The sequence below is a fragment of the Lepidochelys kempii genome, chromosome 21 (genome assembly GCF_965140285.1).
Source record: "Lepidochelys kempii isolate rLepKem1 chromosome 21, rLepKem1.hap1, whole genome shotgun sequence".
In the NCBI taxonomy this organism is placed as follows: Eukaryota; Metazoa; Chordata; order Testudines; family Cheloniidae; genus Lepidochelys; species Lepidochelys kempii.
The window spans coordinates 5,051,480-5,071,856 of record NC_136400.1 but is presented as its reverse complement, the minus strand read 5'-3'; the positions used below and the strand labels follow the sequence as shown (position 1 = coordinate 5,071,856).

The 20,377-nt window shown below is 46.3% G+C and overlaps 1 protein-coding gene across 1 annotated transcript in view; it reads left to right on the top strand.

The window, feature by feature from the left end:
• CR2 (complement C3d receptor 2) overlaps window positions 1–20,377 on the top strand; it is a 55,907-nt gene that overhangs the window by 28,970 nt on the left and 6,560 nt on the right. The window contains exons 12-18 of the mRNA XM_078849846.1: window positions 6,935–7,031; window positions 8,328–8,413; window positions 11,322–11,516; window positions 15,319–15,501; window positions 18,127–18,303; window positions 18,873–19,055; window positions 19,751–19,933. Coding sequence (XP_078705972.1) covers window positions 6,935–7,031; window positions 8,328–8,413; window positions 11,322–11,516; window positions 15,319–15,501; window positions 18,127–18,303; window positions 18,873–19,055; window positions 19,751–19,933 — 1,104 coding nt within the window. The remainder of the gene's footprint in view (window positions 1–6,934; window positions 7,032–8,327; window positions 8,414–11,321; window positions 11,517–15,318; window positions 15,502–18,126; window positions 18,304–18,872; window positions 19,056–19,750; window positions 19,934–20,377) is intronic.

The window sequence follows — 20,377 nt, the reverse complement described above, 5'->3', positions numbered from 1 at the left end:
ACGCTAAGTCGATGGGAGAATGGTCTCCTGTTGATGTCTGTACTCCATCTCCCTGAGAGGCAGAAGCTATGTTGACAGGAGAGTGTTTCCATTGGCACAGCTTGGTGTAGACACCACTGTAAGTCAACCCAAGTTATGTCAACTTCAGTTACGTAAATTGCATAACTCAGCTTGACTTACAGCGTTAGTGTAGACCAGCTCCCAGTGTACACAAGGCCACCAATGGCGGTAGCATTGGGAAGCTTAGGGTAGATGGGCCAGTGGGTGCTACTGGCATTTTAAACACAATTAATGGTATTTTCAAAAGAGCCTAAGTGAGTTAAGGAGGAAAAGTCTGATTGAAAGATTTTGGGAGCTGACTTGAGATGAAAGGGAGTTGATGTGAGTCACATTAGCTGCCTGTCTCTGTTCCGTAGCATAGTGATTCTGCTCATAACTTTCCATACAATGAGGTTATGAAATGGAAATTGTTGAAAAAACACTTTAAGGTGAAGTTGAGGCTTCTCAACTGCAGGAAAATAGTAAATGCTTTTTTCATAAAATGTGTAGAAATGCACCAAATTTGGTAAAGGTTAGTGAGGGGCTGGGATGGTAAAGTAAAACAGATTTAAATTTATTAAAGCTAATGTTAAAATTATATAATTGGGAAGAGTTTCTATACATCCGGGTATAGTGCTTAGATTATCCACAAATACAAAGTTTGTTTTTTAAAGTCATATGATACTTAGAGTACACAATCAACAATAACCCAAATTTAGGTGAATAGATTTAACAACATAGTTTAGATATTGGAATCCAAATGCTCAGGTACATCACTCATGAAAAGTTGTACAGAGATTTAGTTGTGAAAAGCAAAATATATCAATGAGTGGTGGTACTCGTTCAGCCTGGCAGTGTTGTGTGCTTAGACTAAAGTTTCTGCAGGCAGTAGATGCTGTATGTGGCTCTCCATCTCTCATCTTGCTGGTCACCCTGCGCTGTAGGTGGGGTGCGTGTGTGTGAGAGAGAGAGATGAGACCAGTTTTAACATGAATCTGTGGGAGGTTAAGGTCTAGTTAACCCAGTGCATGCGGTTTTAAATATGAGATAGAAACTTCAACCTTGTGCATGTAACTTGATAATTAACAGAATGGGTTTTCGATACCTGCCTCTTATGCTGACCTTCAGGAAGAAGAGATGCATGAAAGGAAATGCAACTGAAGCCGCAGATAGACAGCATGCTCCTCTTGAGCTGGTTCCACAGCGCCATTACTAGTGCGGGACTTATGAGCATCACTTGCAAGAGCCGCATCCCTCCAGTTGCTCATGAACTGCACAATTCTCACTGACTTGCTCATAGATGAGGAAAATCCTCCTAGCTATACTTTTACCTTAGTTTTGTTTTTGTGCCTTTTTTCTGCCCTTTGCATTGTCTCAGCTTCCTGCCCTGTGCCACTGACTCCCTTGACGCCTTTGAGGAGCAGTGGGTGCTGTCCGGGGTCCTCAGCTCAGTGTCCCCGTCCGGTTCCCTTCGTCTGACCCTTTGACCACACTCCTGTCCCTGTTGTTCATTAGTTGTCCCCCATAATTATTTGGTTTTCCAGGTCCTGTGGACCACCCCTCCTTAGGCTAGGGGGGGATCCCAATAAGGCTGTTTAAGGCTGGGGTTACTTTTGACCATGCTAAAAGGGTGCTCTGGGAAGGAGGAACAAGTCCTTCTTCTTGGTAAATTCACAGGTGACCACCCTCTTTGTTCTCTTGAACAATGCAATCACAGTAAACGCCTGTGTCCTTGCAACAGCTGAGCAACTTCTCTTTTTGCAAGATCACAGAGAATTCACTCTGCAAAAATTCCCTTCTTTAAACATAGCCCCCATCCAAGAAAGCACCATACAGTAGTTTAGTGACACCCTCCCCCCCGCTAACAGGGCTGTTCCCTCGAAGTTTCCCAGCTTTTTTCAAACGTCAGTTGGCAAAGGTAAATGCCACCAGCAGTGGTAGAATTGCCAAGCCCAAGTCTTTGAAAACCTCAACTCAGGCCTCCAAAAACAGACTCTGCTGTTAGAAAGCCGGAGATGATGCTTTTTAAAGTACGCTTTTTGGGGGTCTGGGTTTTTTGGTTTTGGCCTTTGCGTCACTCGAGCAACTTTCAGTATTTAAATGTTTAATGTCCTTTGTCTGCAGGGGTGGGGGGGGTGGTGGTGAATGGATTTGAGAACAAACACCCCCTCGTGTGAGACTGGGGATACAGCGGCCCATGAACGGAGGCTTGGACTTCGGGGCTAGGTTTGTCCAAAAGGGAAAAGGTGAAATCCGCGCCCCACAGCAGTAAATGGCAGAGCTCCCCGCGACCCCTTGGCTTCCTCCCATGGTTTATGGCCCAGGCCCCCATCGGCACAGGGCAAAACACAAACCCTTGGGGCGAGCGGGGACTGCAGCGCCCGGGCGAAGCTCGCCCTGAGGCGTGACCCCCCCCCCCGGGCCCCTCTCGCCCGCCCGGCGACGGGCTGGGGACGCCTCGCGGCGAGGCGGGAACCCGCTGCGCACGCGGCTGCTCAGGGGACCGGCGAGTCTCCCCGCGCGGCTCGGTGGCTGGAGCTCGCGGCGCCCCCGCCGCTGCCGGTTCCCCCGGAGGGAAGCGGGGGGCAGCGCTTGTTCCTCTCACGCCGCCCGCGGAAAGACCCGTCGCCTCGCCCTGGTCCCTCCCCGGGGGCGGGGGCGGGGGCGGCTGCCGGGCGATATCTCCTGCCGGCCCCGGGGGGGGGGGGCCCTGCACTCGCTGCTGCCTCGCCGGGCGGGAGGATGCGCCGCGCTTCGCTCCTGCTCCGCCTTCTGGGCGGCCTCGCTGCGCTTCTGGCTGCCGCCGCCCGGGGTGCAGGTGAGGGGCCGATGCTGGAGCCCTGCGCGTCCCTCTGGTCCCCGCTCCCCCTTCTCCAGCCCGTTCCTCAACCCCCCCGGGCCCATTGCTCTCCCTCCCCTTCACTCTCTGCCCCCGGGCAGGTGCCTGCGGGTGAGCGGAGCCAGCCCTGGGTGTGTTATCACTCGGGGGGGGGGTGTTCGGGGACCCCCCCCCGCAACACCAGAAAAAAGGGGGATTTGGTGCCTCTGAAGGTCGGCGCCCACTCTAAGGGGGCCGTGTCGGGGTCTAGAAGGACACGCCGGGGTTCAAGGCCATGTACTGACAGCAGCTCTCCCCTTGCATTATCCACACCCTCCTGGGGTCTTAAAGTGGAAAGGGTGGTCACAAAACCATCTCCTGTCTCTCTCTCCCCCTGTGTGCTGCTGGGTGACGTTTGGCCCTTAGCTCCCCTTGGGACAGTGGGACTAGGCTGGCCAGTCATTGTCACGTGGGCAAGTCCCTTCATCCTTCTGTGCTTTCCTTTTGCTCCTCCGGGAAATGGGTGTAAGTACTCTGCCATAGGCTCAATGAAGTGTTGTCAGATTCTAAGGTAAAACGTGCTGCTCAGATGCTGGTTTGTTCTTTTAGGTCAGCAGACCAAATTCTGAATTCCCTGACTCAAGCGTAACTCCCCACTCACAACCACAGGGGTCTTGTTTAACTCGGGACTATGGAATTTCACCCAGTTGTGACTGGCTAACTAGCTAAAGACAGGTTTCAGAGCAGCAGCCGTGTTGGTCTGTATTCGCAAAAAGAAAAGGAGTACTTGTGGCACCTTAGAGACTAACCAATTTATTTGAGCATAAGCTTTCGTGAAAGCTTATGCTCAAATAAATTGGTTAGTCTCTAAGGTGCCACAAGTACTCCTTTTCTTTTAACTAGCTAAAGAAAGTCATCATTGCAATGGCATTTGTCATGAGGATGTGGGAAGTGAGACCTCAGGTTAAGCTTTGATGCACTGTATTTTTGAAATAGAAGAGGTACTTTATACATGGATAAATATAGTAGGTCGATGAGCACTGTCAAACCACTACCGTTCATTTGCAGAAGTGAAAGATATGTGAAGAATTAAAATATTACATAGTTGTACCCCATTTCCTTTGTTCACTGCATTAAACTATAGGGTTTCTTAGCTACTGAATGAAATTTGATTCGGGAAGAATCCCTTTGTTTTATCAGGATAATGGTTGCTTCACATAGTCTCCTCCGAGAGTTTTGACTGTCTATCTTCTAAGACTCTTAATAGAGATGGGAGGCCAGATGTAATATTTCTTTTTTTATGGGAACTCTTTAGTGTAATCACTTCAACCCTGATCCTGCAACTAGTTAATAATCCTACAGGATTGTGATGACATAAAGTGCTGTTTAAGTGCTTAGTATTATTAAATTTGACTAGGAGACTGTAGCGGTGATTCTTGGTTCAGGGTAAGGCTTTTATGTCAGTGTTAAACTGTGAGTCTTCATAACTTTTTATTTTGTTGGTTTCCCACCAATTCTGAAACCAACTGATTTATAATTTTGCAGAGGTCATTGTGGTATTTCAGTGGCCTTCAGGCAGTTAAAATCTGACTGATAAAGGAGTTTGATATCTGCCTTGAATTCAGAAAGCTCAGAAATTTCATTTTTGTAGCTGCAAGCCTTTTATTTTGACTTCCATTTCTTTCCAATAATTGTACCTTGGGTTCTAAATAATGGCCCCTTTTTCTTGCAGTCTGCAGGTAAGCTGTTAATAATTTTAGGGAAGTGGAGAACCTTCAGGGTTGAGAGTAACAGCCGTGTTAGTCTGTATTCACAAAAAGAAAAGGAGTACTTGTGGCACCTTAGAGACCAACCAATTTATTTGAGCATAAGCTTTCGAAGTGAGCTGTAGCTCACGAAAGCTTATGCTCAAATAAATTGGTTAGTCTCTAAGGTGCCACAAGTACTCCTTTTCTTCAGGGTTGGTGTAAGAACAGCAAAGCAAGCAGTAGCACTTGAGCGCTATTTAAACGGCTTTCCCTGGGCTAAGTAATGTAGCTTTGCACCATTTAGCAGAACGTTGCAAAACTTGACGCAGAAGAGTTCATGAAAAGCATTTAGAAGGCAGTAGTGTGGCCTCCTAACCCAAAAGAAGGAGGAAGACAAAATACACAAGGAGAAATCCCTCATAGTCACAATAATATTTACTGAAGTAATGAAAAACTCACTCTGCAAGCCATTTCCTATAACTGAACCTCTCCAAAAAAGCCCACTCTAAACAGCGTTTCCGATAACTGTGGAAAAGAGAAGCACAGGAGGTTCTATTATGTCTTCTAGCTGCCTCTTCTCTGCTGATCTGTCTAATATGGGAAGTGCTCAGGTGCTACAGGCACAAATATAAAGCCCGAAGAAAGAAAGAAAGAAAACTGATAAGGGAATCTAATTTAAAACTTTAGTGGACTAAAAGACAGAATTAAAGAAAATGTAATAGGACTGGTGTGAGTTTTTTAATCGGATATTAATTAATAAAAAGTATCAAAGTTTGTATGTAGAGAGGAACAGGCACAGACTGGGGCATTTTAACCCCTGTTTAGTAAAGACTTTTTTGTTACTTTTATGTAATCTTGGGGTTTTTTTTAAAGTTGGAAAGTGATGTCTCTGAAATATCAGTCCCTTGTTTTCTGAGTTTGCAGGGTAAGAGGTATTTCTGTGGGAATATATCCAAACATCCATCGAAAGGAATGGAAAGATTTGCAGAACATCAGTATAACAGGTGCTCCATGTACACAATCAAAACTGTCGGTGGGGAATAGTCACCAACCCCGCTAATAGAGACTGAAGAGCTCAGTCTGAATATTCATTTATTTTTAGGAATGCTCTAGTATAAACACTTACATCCTGCTCCTGCAATTAGCTGTCACGGTGCTCAGGGGTCTGCTTGTTTGGGACCGTTGTAGGATTGAGGTCTAACATATACATATTAAACATTAGATGTTTTGTTCTAGCTTACCAGCCTGATTCAGAGGAAGGAGGCAGTGTGGACTAGTGGAGAAAGCACTAGACGGGGACTCAAGGGATCTGGTTACAATGGGAATTAATTCATATATTTTAAGGCCAGAAGGGATAATTAAAATCATTTAGTCTCCAGCTGATACTACCACTGAACAAGGGCATCATTTATGACATTGGGCTAAGGAAATCCAGTGATGAATCTTTATAACCAGATGGAAATGGGGTGTGTGTGTGTGTTAATCACTCGTGTAACATCTTGAAGAATGTTATAAGACAGATCCTCAGTTCGTTTTTTGGCCATGTCTACACTAGTGAGCTGACAGCAGCACAGCTGTACTGATGCAGCTGCACCACTGTTAGATTGCTCAGGTAGTCTCTCTATGCCGACGGGAGACAGCGCTCCCTTTGACAGAATAAAACCATCCCAGAGTGCGGTGGTAGGTATGTTGGCGGGACAAGCACATAGCCCTGTGCACCCTACCACTTATGCCAGTGAAATGTATGTCGCTCAGGGGGTGTTTTGCCAGCATACGTGGTAGCGTAGACATGGCCTTTGTAAAACTGTTGTTTTATCTGCCTGCACCTGCCATGTTTGCATTTTATGTACCATCACGGTAGATGTGGCTTTTCTTCTCATCTGTGTTTCCTTTCTTGCTAGTTGGCTGTGGAGTCCCAACGAGGTTAAGGTTTGCTGAGCTGAGGAATGAGTATAAAAATCAGAATAACTTTTCTGTTGAGGAGACTGCAAAATACACTTGTCGGCCTGGATATAGAAGAGACCCGCAGCTACAACCCGCTATTACATGCCTTGAAAATGGAAGCTGGTCAAAAGCACTCGAGTTCTGTAAAAGTGAATATTTTGTTTCCATTGTTAGAAAAAGGTCTTAAAGGCACTAGGTTGTGTCCACGCTGCAAAAATGTAACGTATCTTTAAATAGTTAATTGTGACTAGTAAAGCTCTCTAGCTGTGCCTATTCTGGGCCCTTCTAAAGGCCATCTTTTTGGGGAGTGTTAAATAGGACAGATCTTGGAGATAATTGTTGAATTGAAAGAGAGAAGCCTAATCCGAGCCTTGTTCTCCACCAGAAAAATCGTGTGGTCATCCAGGAGAGCCGGAGAACGGCAGAGTTATTGTAACAGATATCCATTTTGGGTCAACCGTCAACTTCACGTGTGAAGAAGGGTAAGTTTCAGACTGCCTGAGCTGACTACTCGTGCTTAGCTTTCAGCTGTGGAACACAAATGGATATCCTCATATTCTCCCAGCTCCTGAAAGCAGTTTACTCTTCCATACTAAAGCAGCCCTCCATCTCCTTGGCTCAATCAATTTAATTTTTATACGCGAGGGAAGAGGGATTGGCATAAGTCTTCTTCTTTTCTTCATTCATGCTCTGCCATTGATTGTACAAACTTTAGTTATAATTTGGCTAGCTGAATGCTTTACCTGCAGGTGCTGGCTGAGCACAGATGTCTCCTGTGGGGAGTAGGATCCAAGTGACCAGGGCAAACCTTGGAATCTCTTGGATTTTACCTCTGCTTGGACACGGGAATAGTTCTTCTTCTGAATAATTGGAAATGGCTGCCTTTCCTCAGGGCCATGCAGAGAAGGGGCTCCTTGGCTAACTTCCCATCTATCTCCAAGGACAAACCCAGCTCGGAGAGCCGTCTGAGTTAGAGCTTTGGGGATATGGTGGCAGAAGAGCTGTTGCCTGCCCCCTCCTTTGAAAGATTAAGACTGTGCTTCAGTGGCCTGAAAAGCAGAGGTCTGCAGCTGCAGGATGGACTGGAACATTTGTAGGGAGTGTCATGTCTGTATTGAAAAAGGAACAATCTTTTCTTGCATAAATTCCCATGTCACGGAAAACAGCCATAGCAGCTGCTGGTGTTGAACTCTACACCGAGCTCTGCATTGGTTTATTCAACAATATCTGTGCATATGGACCTGTGTGATGTGGTGGCTTATATCACCTGCATGGGTTACGACTGGCATGACTGATTATCTCAAGCTAGCCAGACCCCAGGTGGGTCTGCCTGGCCCACAAAAACCTATTGACTCCACCGCGAAAAATATAAAACCAAAATGGAGCAGGCACAATAATAACCCCCCAGCAGCCTGCCCAAAAGTGCAGATGTTACTAGTTTGCCTGTGGCTTGTGATTCCATGGCAGGGAATGACCCTGCTGATGTGGCGAGAAGGACTTGAGAGCACAGGAAGGACATTTGGATCCCCTGGCTCAAAGAATGCCACCTCATTGGGCCTACATAGGATTCTGTTCCATGGTTTAGTTCTTCAGGGGGCTGGGGAGTTCTGAGTTGGCAAGGAGCCTTTTCTCCTATGATCATCACTCAGTAGTCAGTGGTGTTGGTCCCCACCTGCTGTGGCTGGGGAGAAGAGCTTGCCAAGTAACTGAGCTTCACAAGAGAACTCCTACACCAAAGGACTAGGTAACAACTGATAACCCCCTCTGCCTAACTCCAGGCACCGGTTGGTTGGACAGCCTTACAGACGATGTGAGATTTCTGGCAGGCAAGTTGCATGGACCGGTGATGTTCCCATTTGTGAGCGTAAGTAAATTACAAACGTCCGTCCAGGTGCTTATGTGGGCGCTTCTGTCTCTTATCTGCTTGCCTCTTAAATGTTAAAAAACGGGTAGGGAAGCTTTATGATCACCACTTTAGAGAGGGAGAACTGAGAAATGGAGAGATTAAGTGATGTACCCCGGGTGATACAGGGAGGTGGTCAATAACAGAGCCAACATTTTAATCCAAATCTCCAAGTCCCAGGTATCTTAACCGCAAGAGCATCTTGGGTTGATAGGTGTGTGTGTGAAGGGGGTTTATCCTAGGAAGAAGTTTCTTGTTTCAAGGTCCTGACCATAAGAACTTAGTTTTTCTTTGACAACTGAGTAAATGAAAAAGGCACTGAGCTTGGTGTGACAACAATGTTCTACCAGGATGGTTACTGGCCATTCTGCATGTTTATTTAAAGTAAGAGGTGTGCCTGATAGGTATTTGTATTAATCCCAGATTAGACAAGAAGCTCATTACCTGCACTTCAAGGCATGCCTGTGCCCTGGTAGTGTGGCCACCAGCTTATTGTGCAGCAGGAAAATCATGCGTTTTTCCATGCTTGATTGGGATGGAACACCTTGATCTTAAAACAGTACATATTGAAGTCCCTTCCTCAATGGAGTGTTAGATAAAACTCCTCCAGAAAGCGTGGAGATGCCACGCTTCCTGTATACTCGGCCAGCAGCTCTCAACCTTTTCAGACTACGGTACCCCTTTCAGCAGTCTGATTTGTCTTGCATATCCCCAAGTTACACCTCATTTAAAATCCGCTTGCTTGCAAAATGAGCCATAAAAGTACACAACACACTGCTACTGAAAAATTGCTTACTTTCTAATTTTTACCACATATAATTATAAAATAAATCAATTGGAATATAAATATTGTACTGACATTTCAGTGTATAGTATATAGAGTAGTATAAACAAGTCACTGTATGACATTTTAGTTTGCACTGACTTTGCTAGTGCTTTTTATGTAACCTGTTGTAAAACTAGGCAAATATCTAGATGAGTTGATTGATCATAGAATCGTAGGACTGGAAGGGACCTTGAGAGGTCATCTAGTCCAGTCCCCTACAGTCATGGGAGGACTAAATATTATCTAGACCAGTTATTCTCAAACTTTTGTACTGGTAACCCCTTTCACATCACAAGCCTCTGAGTGCGACCCCCACCTTATAAGTCAAAAACACTTGAAAATATATTTAACACCATTATAAATGGTGGATGCAAAGTGGGGTCTGGGTGGGGGCTGACAGCTCGTGACCCCCCATGTAATAACCTCACGACCCCATGAGGGGTCCTGACCCCCAGTTTGAGAACCCCTGATCTAGACCATTCCTGACAGGTGTTTGCCTAACCTGCTCTTAAAAGTCTCCAATGATGGAGATTCCACAACCTCCCGAGGCAATTTATTCCAGTGCTTAACCACCCTGACAGGAAGTTTTTCTTAATGTCTAACCTAAACCTCCCTTGCTGCAGTGTAAGCCCATTGCTTCTTGTCCTGTGCTCAGAGGTTAATGAGAACAATTTTTCTCCATCCTGCTTCTAACAACCTTTTACATACTTGAAAACTGTTATCACGTCCCCTCTCAGTCTTCTCCTTTCCAGATTACACAAGCCCAATTTTTTCAATCTTCCCGCATAGGTTATGTTTTTTAGACGTTTAGTCATTTTTGTTGCTCTTCTCTGGACTCTCTCCAGTTTGTTCACATCTTTCCTGAAATGTGGCACCCAGAACTGAACACAGTACTCCAGTTGATACCTAATCACCGCAGGGTAGAGCGGAAGAATTACTTCTCGTGTCTTGCTTACAATACTCCTGCTAATACATCCCAGAATGATGTTCACTTTTATTTTTATTTTGCAACAGCGTTACACTGTTGACTCATATTTAGTTTGTGATACATGATGACCCCCAGATCCCTTTCCACAGTACTCCTTCCTAGGCAGTCATTGCCCATTTTATATGTGTGCAACTGATTGTTCCTTCCTAAGTAGAGTACTTTGCATTTGTCCTTACTGAATTTCATCCTATTGACTTCAGACCATTTCTCCAGTTTGTCCAGATCATTTTGAATGTTAATCCTATCCTCCAAAGCACTTCCAACCCCTCTCAGCATGGTACTGTCCGCAAACTTTATAAGTGTACTCTCTATGCCATTATCTAAATCATTGATGAAGATATTGAACAGAACCGGACCCAGAACTGATCCCTGCAGGACCCCACTCATTATGCTCTTCCAGAATGACTGTGAACCACTGATAACTACTCCCCTGGGAATGGTTTTCCAACCAGTTTTGCACCCACCTTATAGTCGCTCCATCTAGGTTGCATTTCCCTAGTTTGTTGAGGAGACGGTCATGCGAGAGAGTGTCAAACGCTTTACTAAAGTCAAGATATCCCACGTCTACCACTTCCACCCCATCCACAAGGCTTGTTACCCTGTCAAAGAAAGCTATCAATCAGCTTGGTCTGACAGGATTTGTTCATGACAAATCCATGCTGCCTGTTACTCATCACCTTATTATTTTCTAGATGTTTGCAAATTGACTGCTTAATTATTTGCTCCATTATCCTTCCGGGTACAGAAGTTAAGCTGACTGGTCTGTAATTCCCTGGGTTGTCCTTATTTCCCTTTTTATAGATGGACACTGTATTTGCCCTTTTCCAGTCTTACTCATCAGTAAGCTACTACAGTTAGCACTTGTCTTAGTAAGTCAGCTTGGTGATTTACAGAACATCAGCGCCCAATCAAATCCGACATCCCTGGGCCGTTGCCTGTTGGGCTAGTACATTCTAGTGGTTTCATAGCTCATGCACCTAGTTTTCTTTAGCAGATCCAGTAACTGGAGATGCTTCTTTACCAGTATTGATTCTAAATATCTTGTGTCTCTCCAGGTATTCCGTGTCTTCCACCTCCTGACATCCCCAATGGAAGGCACACTGGGGTGATAATGGAGGACTTCTCTTATGGCTCAGTTGTAACTTACAAATGTGACAATGGTTACCCACTCACTGGAGAGGCCTCTATTCACTGCACAACCAAGGACGGGCTAAACGGAGAGTGGAGTGCGCGTCCCCCTCGGTGTGGAGGTAGGGTTTGTGTAGGTGAAAAACTCCTGCCAGCTCTGCTGTTTCATGTGTAGAAAGTCCAGGTCCAGACAAACCCACAAAGGTGAGATTCCACTAACCTGCACTTAGTGTGCCTGCCCGTGACAATATCTCCACAAGATTTGCATGATTCATGTTGGACAGAGAGTGAATAGCTCTGGAGCAGGGCTGAAGATTTGAGGTGGAATCTGATGCATTTGGATGCACCCATAGAGCAGCTCTGTTAGCAGAGCAGTTAGGGTCACAACTGTATAGGAATGCTGTTAAAGGTCTTTAACCCTTGCGGCAAAGGGATGACACTGGTGAATGTTAGGGAGGTGGTGGGTGTAAGTTTCTAGATTGCATGACCAGGCAGCTCTCCTAGCTGCTCTGCACCCCAAGCAGATGGCTCTAAGAAGTCCTAATCCAGTGACGTGGGCGACCATGTATGGCACTGGGATAATTGTGTTAATTTGTGCAGGTTTCAAGAACTGAGGGACGTATGCTGCATAGAGGGGCTGTGGGTGTCTAGGCTGACTGTGTGTGCTGGTTGTGTTGTGTGGGTGGTTGTTCTGATTTGTGTCTGTGGGTGGCGAGGGAGTGGTGTGTGCTGCGGGGAGAGGCTGTTTTATGAGGGGTTATTGTGTGTGGCGGTTGTGGTGTTGTGTGGGTGGTTTGGAAGAACTGCGGCAGTTGGGCCAAAGAATCTACTTTCTGTGCAATCTCCTTCACACCAATGATCTGTTCCAACAGCAAGGGTTAACTTATTTCTGATATCACAATGGTCTGGTGCTGTTGGTGTAGCTCGATACGTAGCTTACTGTTTTGTTATAGGTAGATAGATAATCTTGGGATATTTGTAAGCCAGACTTGTGCAGTTTTGTGTTTGAAGGAGTTTGGTAGGCAAGTTGAAAGACGCTGGCTCTTCTAATGCTAACGAAGAGAGGGTACGTTGCTGGGGCCAGCAGCCTCCTGAAGCATCTTGGGCCTGACTGTGCGGAATGCTGAGCTCCCTCGGTGTCTGATGTCAATGGGTGTTAAGGCCCCTTGGTCCTTTTAGGACTGAGCTCCTTGGCTTTACCTGGGGGAGCTCCCATGACTTGGAGATGGTGCACAGGACACTCCATGAGGAGAGAACCCTTGCGAAGTAGCTATGAAGGGACCTAAGCTGTTACCAGTGTATCTCCATCTCCCCCTCTCAGGGTGGCCCTCCACATTTCCCACAACAATCTGCAGTTTCAAGTAGGAATAATATAGGCTAGTGCAACAAGTTACAGGGAAAATGTTAAAAGTGTAAAAAAGGCTGGAGAGCAGCGTAGGCTGCGGAGATGTTTTTCTTCCTCTCTGGCCCTGTGTTTCAGCTAAAGCGTTTCTTTTTCAGAGGTTAGATGCCCAGCCCCACAAATCCAGAATGGAAGAAGAGTATCTGGTGATAGACATGTCTATTTATATAATGACAGTGTTACCTTTGAGTGCGATCCCGGCTACACCATGAAGGGTCACAGTCTGAGTCGGTGCCAAACTGATGACACGTGGGATCCACCTCTGCCAGTCTGTGAGCCAGGCAAGTGTCAAAACTCTGATTTGTTTGTATTATGCATCTAGAAACAGGTTTCCCTTCTGTCTGATCCGTGAGCACCTCCAACGCTAACCCCGTCTGGATCTGTCCTGCCTGCTGCTCGCCTCAAATCCAGAGACTTTACAGACTGGTTTGAGGGGAGAGGTGGACGGTCCCAGTTGTTAGGAACAGACGTAGAGGATAAGAAATGAACCAGGTTGGGGGCAGTGCTGGCAGGGCTCCGAGAGCAGTGGGGATGACAGATGAGTAAATTTGTCCCTTCTGTTTTATTGCAAAGCTTGTGCTTTCCCGCAATGCATTTGGGGGTCAGGATCCCTCCAACTGCAGCAGCTGCAAGAAGTGACCCAAGTTGGCAAGAGCCATGGGTCTGCTGAGGGGAAATTACTGTACCACAAAGGTGAAAGCAGAGCACTTTTATCTTCTTCTGCTCAGGATCCTCATGTCTGTCCCATCTTGAAAAGGGAACTGGAAGTGATTTAGAAGATGATATTCAATAACTTCTTGGTCTACTGCAGCTTTTGCAGGTGGTACTTCTGCTTCCTCTGCTGACTTTCACTATTTTTATCAATTATGAGCAGTCCTTCCAGTAACTACGCACGCTTTTCACTCTTCCTTTGGAGGTGGAATATGTCCCTCTAGTTCCTGCCTGTGGAATAATCATGAACTCACTTCTGATTTTCCCTCTCACACTGGTCTTTCAGTCAAGCTCTTTTCTGTAATGGGGTGGGGATGAGAGTGTTACAAATGAGTAAAAGATTCAGAAAAGCAATCGGCCGTTAGCTCTTGCAATGTAACATACTAAATAGTGAGCCTAAATTGTCCAATGATTTTTGGTTGCCCAAAATAAGATGCTTAAAGGGGCTTGATTTTAATTCTGGGTGATGAGTGTCCGTAAATTACCATTGTGATCCTGACTACTCCCTTCTTGGGGAGGCATCACTTCATTGTACGGCGTCTGAAGCTTGGAGCAACCCCCACGCTCAATGGGAAGGTGCGTTTCTGTTCTGCTTGCTGCTTCCCTTTATCTCGCTCGGTGCGTCAGACACGCAAAAGGATTTAAACAGATACCCCAAGAACTTTGAGACAAGCCACCAATTCAGCAAATTCCACAGTTGGGGACCAAACCTCCAGTGAGACTCACCTGGCCAAAGTCACTGCTGGCAAGAGGAGCTCCTTTTAACTTCAGCGGCATTGCATCCACTTGTACCAGCGGTGAATGATTCTATGAGTGCAGCCGGGTAATGTTCATGCTGAAAGAATTGCTACAGGTGACAAGAGGACGTGAGAATGTAGAAATACTTATGAAACTGAAGTAAAAGACTTGTCAAAGGCAATGGCTCAGTGGGTAAACAGCCCATTTCATCCCACACGTGCGTTGGAGTCTAAAGGGTTTGTTATGCTTTCCTTTTCAGCCACATGCGTAAGCCCAGAAGTGGAGAATGGAAGAACAAATGGGGTACAGCGTGCCTACAGACCCAGCTCCTGTGAGGGGCCCACAGTTTGGCGTCTACTCCTTGCACAAGCTCCTATCACAGGATTTAAGATGAAAGACAAGCTCACCAGTGCAACAGAATGAATAGCAGGGAATTAAAGCTCCATTTAATTAGACACATGGTGAAATAAATGCTTTTGAAAATAAAGGCATTGTATGCGCATTCTGCGTTTGTGCACACAGATACACCCCCCACGAGGAAAATATTGAGGGGGCGGGAGGGGAAAAAGCATCTGTCTGAATCCCGAGGCACACTTGACATGAATCACAAAAACTGGAAACTAGTATCTACGCTCCCCTCACACACACCGAGAGAAACACATAAACCTCTGCCGCCAATCCCTACCCCTTGCTACACACTCAGTCAACAGAAAAGATTTGCAGTGGGTACTGGAAAGGCCAACAAGCGTGAACTGTTTCAGACCCTGTGCAAGGAGTAGATGCCAAACTGTGGGCCCCTCACAGGAGCTCTCCTGCCAGCCCTGCTCTCTCTGTCACTGAGAGGGAGCCATCTGGGGCCTCTGCTCCCCACAAGAGGAGCAGTATGGAACCCCGTGGGATGTGGTTTTAGGCGGGCTTGCATGATAGTGTTTGCAGTGGAGAGGTTAAAAGCAACACCATAAACTCTTCCCAGAAACTGGTAGGGAGTCAGTGCAGAGCACAGGCACCAAGGGCCCACTGAACAGCACTGCTTGCGGGGCAGGCTGACGCCTTCTGCACCTTTTCAATTTCAGAGGTTCTCTGCATCGCCCCAGCAATCCAGAATGGAAGAAAAGTAGCTGGACGTGGACCTGTCTACAGACCCAAGGACACGGTTAGGTTTGAATGTGATCCTGGCTACACCCTGAACGGCAGCCGTCAGATTCAGTGCCGAGATGAAGGAATCTGGGATCCTCCTGTTCCAGCCTGCACACAGAGTGAGTGTGAATCAAGGTTGACTGCAGGGTAACTGAGACGATCAACATCTGGTAGGGATGTGCCTGGATGCAAAAAAAAAAACCAACGTCCTTTGAATCCAGGGGTCACTTTTCAGCTGTGAATGGGGAACGTACAAATATCCGCCCACCCCCTAATCTCTTGAGTGTGCTCGTCCCTGTGATAGCTGATCCCTTGCGTCCTGCCCTGCCCTCCTGACAGGGAGAGATCTGGCAATGGGCTGTCTCACTGAGCATCCTAAAGCTGTGAATGGAAACACAAATCAGCAGAACTCATCCCGCTCTCCACAAATTCTATTTGGATTTGCTTTCCCACAATGCATTTGGGGGTCAGGATTCCTCACACTGCAGCAACTGCGAAAAGTGACCAAGTTTGGCAAGAGGGGACCTGGTGAGGGGAATTTCTGTAACTTAAAGTTGAAAGCAGAGCATTTTTATCTTCCTCTGCTCAGGATCCTCACGTCTGTCCCATCTTGAAATGGGAACTGGAAGTGATTTAGAAGATGATACTCAATAACTTCTTGGTCCACCGCAGCTTTTGCGGGTACTTCCGCTTCCTTTGCTGAATTTGACTATTTTTATCAATTATGAGCGGTCCTTCCAGTAACGACAGATGCTTTATACTCTTCCTTTGAATGTACTTAGATTGTCCTTAGATTTCCAGAAAGCTTTTGACAAGGTCCCTCACCAAAAGCTCTTACGTAAATTAAGTTGCCATGGGAGAAGACGGAAGATCCTTTCATGGATTGAGAAGTGGTTAAAAGACAGGGAACAAAGGGTAGGAATAAATGGTAAATTTTCAGAATGGAGAGGGGTAACTAGTGGTGTTCCCCAAGGGTCAGTCCTAGGACCAATCCTATTCAACTTATTCATAAATGGTCTGGAGGAAGGGGTAAACAGGGGGGTGGCAAAGTTTGCAGATGATACAAAACTGCTCAAGATAGTTAAGACCAAAGCAGACTGTGAAGAACTTCAAAAAGATCTCACAAAGCTAAGTGATTGGGCAACAAAATGGCAAATGAAATTTCATGTGGATAAATGTAAAGTAATGCACACTGGAAAAAATAACCCCAAGTATACATACAATATGATGGGGGCTAATTTAGCTACAACTAATCAGGAAAAAGATCTTGGAGTCATCCTGGATAGTTCTCTGAAGACAGCCACGCAGTGTGCAGCGGCAGTCAAAAAAGCAAACGGGATGTTAGGAATCATTAAAAAAGGGACAGAATAAGATGGCGAAGGGCAACTAAAATGATTAGGGGTTTGGAATGGGTCCCATATGAGGAGAGATTAAAGAGGCTAGGACTTTTCAGCTTGGAAAAGAGGAGACTAAGGGGGGATATGATAGAGGTCTATAAAATTATGAGTGGTGTGGAGAAAGTGAATAAGGAAAAGTTATTTACTTGTTCCCATAACACAAGAAGTAGGGGCCACCAAATGAAATTAATGTACAGCAGGTTTAAAACAAATAAAAGGAAGTTCTTCTTCACACAGCGCACAGTCAACCTGTGGAACTCCTTGCCTGAGGAGGTTGTGAAGGCTAGGACTATAACAGGGTTTAAAAGAGAACTGGATAAATTCATGGAGGTAAAGTCAATTAATGGCTATTAGCCAGGATTGGTAAGGAACGGTGTCCCTAGCCTCTGTTTGTCAGAGGCGGGTGATGGATGGCAGGGGAGAGATCACTTGATCATTACCTGTTAGGTGCCCTGGAGTGAGTGACCTTGGCATTGGCCACTGTCGGTAGACAGGATACTGGTCTGGATGGACCTTTGGTCTGACCCAGTATGGCCGTTCTTATGTTCTTATGAAGGTGGAATACGACCCTCTAGTTCCTGTACGCTGAATAATCATGGAACCATTTTTTGTTTTTCCCCCTCACACTGGTATTTCAGTCAAGCGCTTTTCTATAATGGGGTGGGGACAAGATTGTTACAAATGAGTTAAAGATTCATAAAAAACAACAGGCATTAAGTACTTGCAATGTAACGCACTGGATAGTGAGCCTATATTGTCCAGTGATTTTTGGTTGACCAAAATAAGATGCTTAAAGTAGCCTGATTTTTGTGTGTGTCTCTGTGTGTGTGTGATGTGTCTGTAAATTACCATTGTGATCCTGGCTCCTCCCTTTTTGGGGAGACATAACTTCATTGCACAGTGTCTGCAGCTTGGAACTGCCTCCTCCCTCAATGTGAAGGCGCGTTTCTGTTTTGTTAGCTGCTTCCCTTTGCCTCGCTCGGTGTGTCAGACACACACGAGGGTTTAAATTGAGACCATGAGAACTTGGAGACAAGCCACCAATGCAGCAAATTTCACAGCTAAACACAGTGAAATACACGGGCCAATGTCACTGCTGGCAAGAGGAGCTCCTTTAAGTTCAGTGGCATTGCATCCACTTGGAACGGTGCTGATGGATTCTGCAAGTGCAGCTCAGTAATGTTGATGCTGAAAGAATTGATAAAAGCGACAACAGGATGTGATAGTATAGAAATAGTTATGAAATTGAACTACAGTAAAAGACTTGCCAGAGGAAAAAATGGTTCAGTCCATTCCATCCCACGCCTGCGTTAGAGTCTAAAGGGTGTGTTATGCTTTCCCTTTCAGCAACATGCGTAAGCCCAGAAGTGGAGCATGGAAGAACAAATGGGGTACAGCGTGCCTACAGACCCAGAGACATGGTTGTGTTTGAATGCGACGCTGGTTACACCTTGAGTGGCAGCGCTGAGACGGAGTGCCAAGATGATGGTAGATGGGATCCTCGTGTCCCCACCTGTGAAAGAAGTAAGTATGACTAAGGCTTTGATCCCGTTGTGATGAGTCAGACCTGGCAGGGCTGAGCCGGGAGGCCAAAAGGACTGTGGGATTAGTTTGAGACCTGACAAGGGAAATGCAAATATCTGTGTAGTTATCCCAGTGTTCCCTGTGTTCCTCTCCATCGTATCTGGGCTCTTCCATTCTCCAAAAAGATCCCTGAAGAACTGAGTCCTGGTCAGTTTTGCCCACTTAACCTCCCTCCCAAGTTAAGGGAACTTGTGGGTGGCCCCTACCAATGAATAAATAGTCCCAAAGTGGCAGCATTTCCCATATAAACACAAAATATAGAGTGGAAATGGCGCTTGGAGCCTTACTTAGGCATCTGGGAAAATGTTTGGGGGTTACAAGAAGCATAACGGAGTCATCATTCTTTATAGGCATTTGGGGGGATGTGAATGGATGGAGGTATGTGATCTGCATTTGTCTCACTGCTGTTGTGCTGGACATGACTCAACAGAAGTATGCAGATATTTTCCCTTCTGGAGATCAGCCTGCATGAGCTCTGCTTCAGTTAAAGCTCTCTTCCCTCCCTGTAGCGGTGCAGTGTGTCTCTCCTCCAGCCATCGCCAACGGGAAGCCCAGTGGCCAGGCCTTGGCAGTGTTCACCAGTGGAATGTCTGTAAATTACAGCTGTGAGCCCGGCTACTCCGTAACTGGGCAGGCATCTATTTATTGTACGGCATCCGGAACCTGGAGCTCTCCCCCTCCTCGGTGTGAAGGTGCGTTTATGTTCTGTTACCTAGAACTAAGAGGAAGAAGCTCCTACCACAGGATTTAACTCAAAAGACAAAGTCACAAGTGCAACAAATTTAAGAGCAAGGAATTAAAACTGTATAATTAGACACAGGGTGAAACAAATGCTTTTGAAAATAAATGTGCTGAATGCAAACTCTGCACTCCTGTGCACACATACACACCACATTAGTGAAACATTAAAAAGCTGCAGCTGTGTGAAACCCGAGGCACCCCTGACATAAATTAGAAACACTAGTAACTAATTTCCACACTCCCCTCACACTCACAGGCACGCTATCCCCATCTTGCCTCGTTACACGCGAGTAAAGAGGAAAGTGTGTCCCCCAAAGGCAAACAGGCCAGTATTGTTAAAGACCATGGTGCCAAAATGAGGGTCCCTCACGGGGAGCTCTCCCACCAGCCCTGCTCTCTCTGTCACTGAGAGGGATCACTCTGGGGACTCTATTCACCATGAGAGGAGCAGTACGGTTCCTCATGGGATGTGGTTTTAGACAGGGTTGCGCTATACTCTTTTTGCATTTTAGAGGTTAAAAGCAACACCATAAACTCTCTTCCCAGAAACTGGCAGGGAGTCAGTGCAGAGTACAGGCACCAAGGGCCCACTGAACAGCACTGCTTGCGGGGCAGGCTGACGCCTTCTGTGGCTTTTCAATTTCAGAGGTTCTCTGCATCGCCCCAGAAATCCAGAATGGAAGAAAAGTAGCTGGACGTGGACCTGTCTACAGACCCAGGGACACGGTTAGGTTTGAATGTGATCCTGGCTACACCCTGAGCGGCAGCCGTCAGATTCAGTGCCGAGATGAAGGAACCTGGGATCCTCCTGTTCCAGTCTGCACACAGGGTGAGTGTGAATCAAGGTTGACTGCAGGGTAACTGAGATGATCAACATCTGGTCGGGATGTGCCTGGACGCAAAAAAATAAACGTCTTTTGAATCCTGGGGTCACTGTTCAGCTGTGAATGGGGAACATACAAATATCCGCCCACCCCCTAATCTCTTGAGTGTGCTCGTCCCTGTGATAGCTGATCCCTTGCGTCCTGCCCTGCCCTCCTGACAGGCAGAGATCTGGCAATGGTCTGTCTCACTGAGCATCCTAAAGCTGTGAATGGAAACACAAATCAGCAGAACTCGTCCCACTCTCCACAAATTATATTTTGGATTCTTAAGGGAGTGAAGGGCGATTTCTAGGGACCGAAAAGTAGCAGATTGGGAAAATCTGAGTTCGGGGTGAAGGGGAATCGAGGTCGGTGATATTTAATCTTTTTTGGATGTGTCGCATCACCGG